Source organism: Epinephelus moara, chromosome 10, assembly GCF_006386435.1.
Source record: "Epinephelus moara isolate mb chromosome 10, YSFRI_EMoa_1.0, whole genome shotgun sequence".
NCBI classification, from domain to species: Eukaryota; Metazoa; Chordata; class Actinopteri; order Perciformes; family Serranidae; genus Epinephelus; species Epinephelus moara.
The window spans coordinates 34,534,341-34,543,609 of NC_065515.1; the positions used below are offsets into that span (position 1 = coordinate 34,534,341).

General features: G+C 40.7%; 1 protein-coding gene and 1 non-coding gene across 2 annotated transcripts in view; one reads left to right on the forward strand and one right to left on the reverse strand.

Moving 5' to 3' along the window:
- The window catches only part of LOC126397137 (calreticulin-like), a 23,398-nt gene extending 17,005 nt beyond the window's left edge, over positions 1-6,393 (reverse strand). Inside the window, exons 1-3 of the mRNA XM_050055683.1 lie at positions 6,200-6,393; positions 1,891-1,992; positions 967-1,170 (exon numbers count right to left, since the gene is read on the reverse strand). Coding sequence (XP_049911640.1) covers positions 967-1,170; positions 1,891-1,992; positions 6,200-6,293 — 400 coding nt within the window. The 5' untranslated portion in view covers positions 6,294-6,393. The remainder of the gene's footprint in view (positions 1-966; positions 1,171-1,890; positions 1,993-6,199) is intronic.
- Positions 6,394-8,963: 2,570 nt separating this feature from the next.
- On the forward strand, positions 8,964-9,035 carry trnah-gug (transfer RNA histidin (anticodon GUG)). Its single transcript has one exon. It is a non-coding gene; the product is annotated as a tRNA-His (tRNA).
- Positions 9,036-9,269: the final 234 nt, after the last annotated feature.

The window sequence follows — 9,269 nt, forward strand, 5'->3', positions numbered from 1 at the left end:
CGTGTCTACGCACGCACGTCTAATAACCACACGTCTAGGCATGTGCAGGCATTGCACGCGCATTGCATGTGTAACAAGTACACGGTGAATGCACGCGCAGTGGACGCAAAGCAAGTACACAGTGATGGTTGCACATGTAATGTACACGTATCAAGTACGCAGTGAATGCAGTGTGTGCGTGTTCGCTGATACGTTTCACCCCTCATAAACAGAGACACATGTGCGCGCATACACACAGACATGTGCGCGCATACACAGGTGGGCACACTAGATCGCGGCTCGATTTTCCTTACTGAACCCAACCTGAGTCCGAGACCATTATAACCGAGCCCGGCCCGAACCTGGCAGACTTTCTGATTTTTAAGTCTCAAGCCGACCCAAGCCCGACAAAGTTTGTCACCTGACATAGTTATTGTTATGGACAGTGTGTAAATGACCATCAAAAGACTGCTGTCACTTACAGTCAAAAACCCCATAATAGTATGGGCCCAAATGCCCATACTATTACAGTAAGCATCCACCTAGCTCTGTGTGGCCGCTGAATGCTAGCATGCTAATGTTGAGCGGGTATTAAGTTACATCTTCATTTAGCATGTCTTCATGCCAACATTAACTAATAAGAATTTAACACAATGTAAAACTCATTAGTGTTAAAGGCACTTGGTCATTAACCAAAGTACTGGAGAAATTATAATTTTGACATGACGAAGAGCTTGCCCTATTTTGAGATTTTGAGTTCAACCAAATGTCCCGCTCTGACTCACTGCTGCACAGCAGCTATAAAGTTTTCTTTATTTTATTTCCTTTAGCATTACAGAGAAAGCTCAGAAATAACTACATCTGACAGCTGAATGTAAAAATAATAATCAGGAAAAAGCATCAAGCATCCATCCAAGTGCTCTCCCTTCAAACAGCTGTACTGTATGGCAGGCCTCAGTGCCTCTGTATAAGACAAGCATGACTCACCAAACATGATGTAATACTGTGAGTCTCCATGCATGTTAGTCTGGTCCAGGTCAGAGGGGAAGATCTTGACATAGCCGCCTCCACAGTCAATCTTCTGCTCGTGCTTGATAGTGAACTGGATGACCAGGGTCTTTCCCTCGTTGCTAAAGGGTTCAAAGCGGGCTGACAGGGCGTAAAAGCGGGCATCCTGGCTGGTCTGGATACCTGGTGTGAGTACAGTTAAGAAAAAAATAGGAGTAGCTGTTAGCAACAATTGCTCACAGTTTAATTTATAACTGTGCTGCAGTTTTTTCTTGCCCAGATTTCCTTGTAAAATGATTTTATTTTAATGTAAATGAATCATGATATTTTTGTATGCCAGATACTCTGTGACTTACTGTAGTGCTTAAGGACATAACCAAGCCTACATCAACTGCCCGAGGCCCCAGGACTACAGGAGCCCAAAAAGTTGCAGGATTTTGTGCTAATTCCATTGAGAAAGTGTTTTGGTCAACTGCCATGACTAGGGTTGACATGTAATATCATGTCTTGGAGAGGGGCCTTGTATCAAAAATGTAGTTTCAGTTTCACCTTATAAATATTCCTAAATTAATGCATGTTTAATCAAATCAGCACAGAGTAAACCTGGGGCCAGGGAATATTCCAGCACAGAAAACTGTACCCAATCATGCATTAAGAGTTGGGGGTGTTAATAGCTTCGCCCTAGGGTCCGCTGGCAAGTTATTCCAGCTATGTGAATAATCTCAGCACATTCTTTATAGGACACTTCCTTGTCTTTGTTGTGGCTTTACTGGGATCAGGTCATATACACAAACCTCTTTTACCTACATTTGCATGAGAAGACACCATCTGTAAGTATTTGTTTGTTTGTTTGTATATGTTTGTATCTATGCTTGTCTGTATGACAGAATACGTCAGAATTACCTTTATCGGCCTCTGCATCCCCAAAGAACTTTCCAGCACTCAGTTTCCACTGGCCATAGTCGGACTTGTGCTTGGACTCAGTCCAGCGGCTCTTCCATCCATCTGAAACACAGCAATCCAACTCAACTGGTTACTGACTCATTACTGTCTTTTTCTGCTAGTTGATACAGTATTGAGAGAGAGGAAGAATGCACACCAGTGCTGGAGAGCTGCTGACCATGATCAAAGTACAGGGTATGAATGCCCTGAAGGAGACTGTCATGTCCAAATGTTGGTAATTTAAATATCTTTTTGTATGTGGCTTCAAGTGAGCATTATCTTCATTAACAGTTGGTATAGTATTGCTAAACTACATTGTACATCTATTATACTCCTTGTTATAGTGGCAGTTGATGAGGTGGGTGTAATACTAGGTAGTTGGGTAGGTTACTGAAGAGCAAGTGGATATACTCTCCTATTTATTCCAATGGCTTTTTCGGTGATAGGTGTAACGGCCAGAAAGAGGTGGATATACCCTGTATACCTGTGGATACCCTCCACTACATTACTGATTATATTGCTTGTCTCTGACAAATACTTAAAATTGTTGTACTGAATTTAGAGAATTGCACCACAACAAGATGACTTAAAAATAAGACATTTTTGAGAGAATATGAATAATCGCCTCTGCACAATGACTCATTTAAAAATGATTTAACACTAATGCTGTTTTTAGTCCACATCTTAATCATTTATATTACTCTAATTGTATCTTGATAGTAGCCTCCTTTTATTTATTTATTTTACATTTTCAGTCAAAGTTCAGTTTTTATTCTTACTGGTTCGGCACACTGAGGACAGTCAGTAACTGTTGGGTAGTTTTAACAGAACAGCCTACAAACAACACTGTGGCCGTACTGAATTTTAGGGATGCACCGAATATTCGGTAACCGAATATATTCGGCCGAATATTGCAAAAAAACAAACATTCAGTATTCGGTGGAATAAGTGAAAAGCAACGCCGAATAATAGCGGCGTGTTTTGATAACGCAATCAAACAGCATGCGGTGACGGATGGAGTAAAATGTCGGCAGTGTGGCGATATTTTACTCTGTCCATCACCGCACTCGCATTTGCGACTAAAAATAGTTTTGTGCGGGCAAAATAAATCATTCAGCACGCTGTGCGAGTACAGATTTCAACCAGCAACAGAAACGAAACGGCGAATCCCACCGGTTGTGGGTTGAACGGGGGTCACAGATACGGACAGGAATACGTATTCCTGTCAAATACGGCCGTGCATGATAACGGCTTACCGGCGACGGAGAAGTCCGGCTCCAGGTGAATAACTTGGTGTCATGACTGCCCAAAAGTACCTGAACAGCCGAGCCATGGCGGCACACAGTATGTGGCGTATCAGAGGAGAAACGAGCCGTTCACATTTCTCTCTTTTAGTCTTTCAGTGGCAGGTAACGGCCCACAAACCTCACCGCACTTTAGGGACTGTTCTTTACTTATGAAGGGACTTGTCAGGGGAGGAGGGTGGCTGGTTGATTTTTATTTCATTTATTTATTTTATTTCAATCCCCCCTATGTTAATCACTTATTGATGCTGTTTTTGAAGTATGAATAAGTCAATAAGTAATTTATTCCATTGAAATATCACTGATGTATAGAAAAGTGATTTATCTTTTTATAAATGACAAAAGGCACATGTGCCTCATTTTTGCTGTGGTATCCTGATACTACTCAGAACCATGATACTTTCACTGGTATCGTACCATGGGTCCTAATTTTGGTACTGTGACAACACTAATCTGGAGAGGGTTCATCTGCAAAAACTAATGAAAAACTAAAAAACGGCATTCGGTATTCGGCCAAGCGTTTAATATTATTCGGCTTCGGCCACAAATTTTCATTTCGGTGCATCCCTACTGAATTTCATATGAATGATCTCAGTGTGGTTCAGTGCCATATCAAAAGTGAAAGCGTATTCAGACTTGCATACCAGGATGCCAACTAATGCATAATTTGTTACACCATTTCCATTTTAAAAATAATACTATAATACTGACTTTAACCTTGATCACATTACACGACTGGCCGACCAATCTTGAGTCGCAGAGATCTTTTCAGTGTTCATACCTGGCGACGTGTGTTTCTGTCATCGGGAGTCTCGCCAACTGCGTTACGGCCTGTGTGTGCACACCACAAGATTTCACTACCGAGCTCTCGCCGACAGAGCCCCAGATAACACGGTGACGTCAAACTACGTTTTGTCACGCGTGACCAAAACAGGATATTATGAAGTTCCTGGCGCTTATTGTCAACATGGATGTCCGACAGCTTGCAGCTCTGCAGGTTGTTTGTGCCCTGCTTTGCGCTGAGAAGAAACAGCAAAAGAAGAAAGGGATTTGGATAAAGGAATGGGTTGCTGCACGCAGATTGCACGGGTTGTCAACTCTGCAGAGAGAGTTGGAGGTGAGTTCTGTGAATGAAACTTGGTTGCCACTGTGCCGCTAGCCTATTAGCTTTCATCGTACTGTCTATATAGTCTATAGATGTATTCTGACCCAGGTTATTGTACCTTTCATAGCTGAATGATCAATGTTTTCGGGAAATGCTACAGATGACAGCGGAGGACTTTGATTTCTTGCTGGGGCTGGTAGAGCCGTACATCGCAAGGAAAGACACCAGATTTAGGCTTGCCATATCCCCTAGAGAACGTCTGTCCTTGACCCTGCGCTATCTGGCTACAGGTGGGTTATTTAAATTGCGTGGAAGTAAAAATAAATGAATTAGATCTGTTAGAGCCTGGGTCCAAACACAACGCGCACTACGTGCTCCTGTGGACACCGCTATTGTTGTTGCTTGCAGGCTTGTCCTCCTCACATTTATTCCGTCCTCCTGCGTGCTGACGTGGGACATATCCCGCCTCTCATTGGCTGATGCTCTTTGTCAGTCGTATCACACCTCTCCAGTTTTCTAGCATGCCAGATATCCAGTCCCAGTCTCAGACGAGGGGGCGACTGGCTCGGAGGGTTGTTCACACATGAGGGCAGTCTATCTGCCGACTCACCTCCGACCCAAGGTGGCTCTCAAAATCCTCTGCGACATCAAAATCGCGGTGAAAATCATGTAATCTGAACTAGGCTTTAACCTTACTGTATTACGCTACTTTGTTTGTTGTTTGTTATTTAGGAGGGGGAGGGGGTGGTGCAAGAAGGAGAAGGCATGTCAAATAATTGGTTAAGCCTAGGGAGGGACTTAGTTTTTTTTTCTTAGCTTAAAGGAGGGGCGGACACATTTAAATGGTTGTATTTTGCATTTATTTTACAGTCATGTTTTCTTTAAAAATCGCCAAATTTACACCATTTATCATTGACAGAAACTGTAAAAAAAGAAATTATTATTGGATGTTCAAATTTCCAACGGACATATCATGCATGACAAATTAGTCAGAAAAAAAAAAATCAGAACAAAGTCTGAGCTTAAAATGTTGTCATTTCAACAAAATTACTTTATGCTGAGTCTCATTTAAAATTTGGCCAAAAATAAACCGTTTGCACTTTGCCCGAACTAACCAGCATGCACGACAAGAGTGAAAAATTGAGGCTTTTTTTAACGACTTAGCATGTCATCTCCAACTTTATACTTTCAAACATAAAAGGGTAAGTTTTAACAATCTAGTAATGAAATTCTGATGTGTGTGTGTGTGTGTGTGTGTGTGTGTGTGTGTGTGTGTGTGTTTGTGTAGTGGGGGGGGGCGGCGGGGGTCCACCAGTCACTCAGGGAGGCTCAGGGATAAAAAAAAGAAAAGAAAAAAGAAGTCACACCCCAGCCATCCCTCTCCTCTGATAACTACAGACCAGTCCCTAACTGGTTCGGTACATTGAGGACAGCTAATGACTATTGGTCACTGCGGCCGATACTAGACTTGACATGAAAGCCCTAAATATGGTTCGGTGCCATATCAAAAGTGAAAGAGTATTTAGACTCGCCGACGAGGATGTCTGCTAAAGCATTATTTGTTATTTCAACTGCAATTTAAAACACTGGAATACGGACTTAATGTTACTGTGTTAAGCTACTTCAGCAAGGGGTTTTCCTGATAATTACTTCTCAGTTGAGTACTAGACATAACCAGGCCTAGCTTATTGAAAGGGGTTAAATTAACACAGTAAGGTTAATTTAAAAGATAAATTTTCTTTAAAATACCAGATATAGAAGATAAACTACCAACTGATAACACTACTGTTAGAGGTTGTTAAGGCACCCACTTTCACAGCACTATCATTCAAACACAGGACAAGAAGACATGATACTGCACCTCCATCCAGAAACTGTTCCTTGAAGTAGACGGTGGCGTCAATGGTGACAGCTATCGATGCAAATACTGCGAGAATGGCTGCTGAGAGCTTCATGTCGGTGGCGTGTGACCGGCGCAGAGAGAAAAGGAGAGAAGATATGAGGTGAAATCAGCTAATAAAAGCCTCGAGGAAATGTAACCTGAGAATCTCAACAGCGACCAACCCTGCACAGATGGCCGCAGCTGATTGGACGAGCAGCTCGCCAATGAAATGAGACCACGAGTTATTTTTCGGAAACACTCGGCTTTAGTCGGACAACATCGAATGGGGGCGGAGGCAAGAAACAACATTGCTCTCCCGCAGTGTTCAGGGACTATGGGAAAAATGTGCTATTGGATTTCTACCTGAAAAAAGGGACATCCGTTTTACCCATACAGAGATTCAAAGGGTAAAAGCTATGGAGAGAGATTTGTCTCGGTATTATTTGTGTGAACAGATCTACGATCCGTGTGTTCGTGTGTAATCTGTAACCTAAATATAAAACACTTAATGCAAATACAAAGAAATATGTCAAATCAAAAAACTATTTTACTTCAATAAAAAATGATCTGCATATACACTAATTCCACAAATTAAAAAAAAAAATCTGTGAATACACTTAATTAATTTACAACTAAATGAAAAACATCCGTGATCTTCCTAACACTACAACTACAACAACAGATGTTTTTGAATCCAGTTTTTATTTGTGAATCTCAATTCAACTCCTGCGGATTGCACTTCTTCTTTTAATTTTTGGAAGGTGCATATTTCCCAATCATTTTTAAATTTGCAAAAAACAATTTGTGAGTTTACAAATCTTTTTTGTGTTTGTTTCACATGTACAGATTACACATTTACACAAGTTGTCTCTCTGTTCGCACAAATAATACTGAGATAAATTAATCTTCATTAAACCCTTTGGGGTCCAGTACTACCAGTGGTTGGCATTGGTATTATACTGCCAGTGATAGGCATATGGTTATGATGACTTGACTTAGATTTATATTGCCCTTTCATTTCATATGTTAGTGACTGTTTACAGTCTTCTTCAACAAATTCTCCACCACCTACACCAGCTTTGCAGTGCATTGTGTGGCTTTTGTTACAGCTTTTGTGTTGCTTTTTCATGAGCACACCATAGATGTGCAGGACACTGTTGAGGACATTTTTTAACTCTGTGGTAGCATTCAGTGTAGTTCAAAAGAATTTCTGTCCAGAGATGGACAGAAAAAGACAAACTGGTTAGCAGGGTTAGCTCTTTCTTGGACTGCCCTCTTGATTCCATAGAGGAGGTGAAAAGGAGTAAATATGGTGGTTGGATAAATCAAATCACTGTGGAGAGTCCGGTCAGAACTCTGTGTTTGCCTTTACAGAGAGCAGTCCAATAATCAGGCCTTATTCCAGTTAAGAGTTTCTTTAATCACTGAAACGATGGTGATGGAACTTGTGGTTTCTGAAAACCATAAACAGGATATACAAATAATAAGAATACATTCACCGAAATACACAATGCGCAACTCTTGTTGCATTATCAAATACCTATTATCCAACTATACATTTTGAACTTATGTACTGCATGCCTTTAATATCAGTATTATATGGAAATGCATTCTATAACATTGTGCAACTACAATGTATCAAATAGCCTACTTACACTTAACAGAAATGCACAACTTAAACTTTGAATGCCCAGGCTAATTACACGTTAATATATGTGGGAACAGACTACTTACGAGTTTGATGGACGCACAAGTTACCCTTGACTTACTCCTAAACTATAAACACTGGCAGCACACTATTAACTTTTCTTCTCTTTGAACACGTTGCTCTCCATACTGCTGGCAAGCCATCTCTTCCTACGGACTTGTGAGACATAATCCGGAGGCGCACCCTTAGCTGGCCACTGATTGGCTACTCAGTCCCCACAGCCTTTTCAACAGGAGGTGAGTGAGAGGAGGGTGTTTGCCAAGCTGACATTAATCATGGACAACACCTCTCACCCCCTGCATGAGACTATGGGGACCTTAATCAACTCCTTCAGTAACAGGTTGTGACACCAACAGTGCAAGAAAGAAAGAAAAAAATAATAATAAATATATATATATATATATATATATATATACACACACACACACACACGTATTTACACTGTGTAACATTCCAGTTACACAGATTTTCATCCAGCCAGATGAGATCTTTACATTAAATTTACTACACACCATGTGTGTATTTCAGTTATCCTGTGCAACTATCAATCATGGACATATGGAACCCGTTGAAGTGAAAGGTGTATATAGTGTTTATAGATTTTATATTATTTTATTTTCATTTTAATCCTTTTTTAAACACTCCATCACTTTTTTCCTTTTTTCTCTTGCTTCTGACTCTTGATCTTCTGTAGTAATGCAAAAATGTCAACTTTTTGTGATAAAGCCGTATCTTATCTTATTGTCTCTGCAAAGGATAACTGACTTCTGAACTTAATCTTTTGATCCTTTAACAGTCTGTAGCTTGAATTTATGTGGCCCTAAAGCCCAACACAGACTGAACAAAGCTCATATGCAATACAATACAGTAATACACAGCCCTGACTTTATAAAAACACATTCAAAAGTAGGCTACATTAATGTGGTGCATGAGCAATGCTGCTGTGTAAAGTCACTGTAAAGCTGTTAACGTGTTTTAATTTGGTTATACCATATTGTGACTGGTCATACTAGCCACTGTCCCATGGGATAGCTCGCCGTGATCGTATAGAGGTTAGTACTCTGCGTTGTGGCCGCAGCAACCCCGGTTCGAATCCGGGTCACGGCAGTTTTATACAGGTTTGTGAAATGTGAAGGATAGTTGAATTAATACAGATATTATAGCCTATTGTATCTTTAAAGTAACTAATAATTAACTTTGTGTAGTTGAAATGACGTTTGCCAGTTTGACAACAAGGCGTGTGTATTTCAGCGGATTATTAGAATTGGCAAGGAAATAACAATGAAAAAGTTACCGGTTCAGTTGAGCATGGCTTTAGACAGAAAGGAAATCATACTTGTG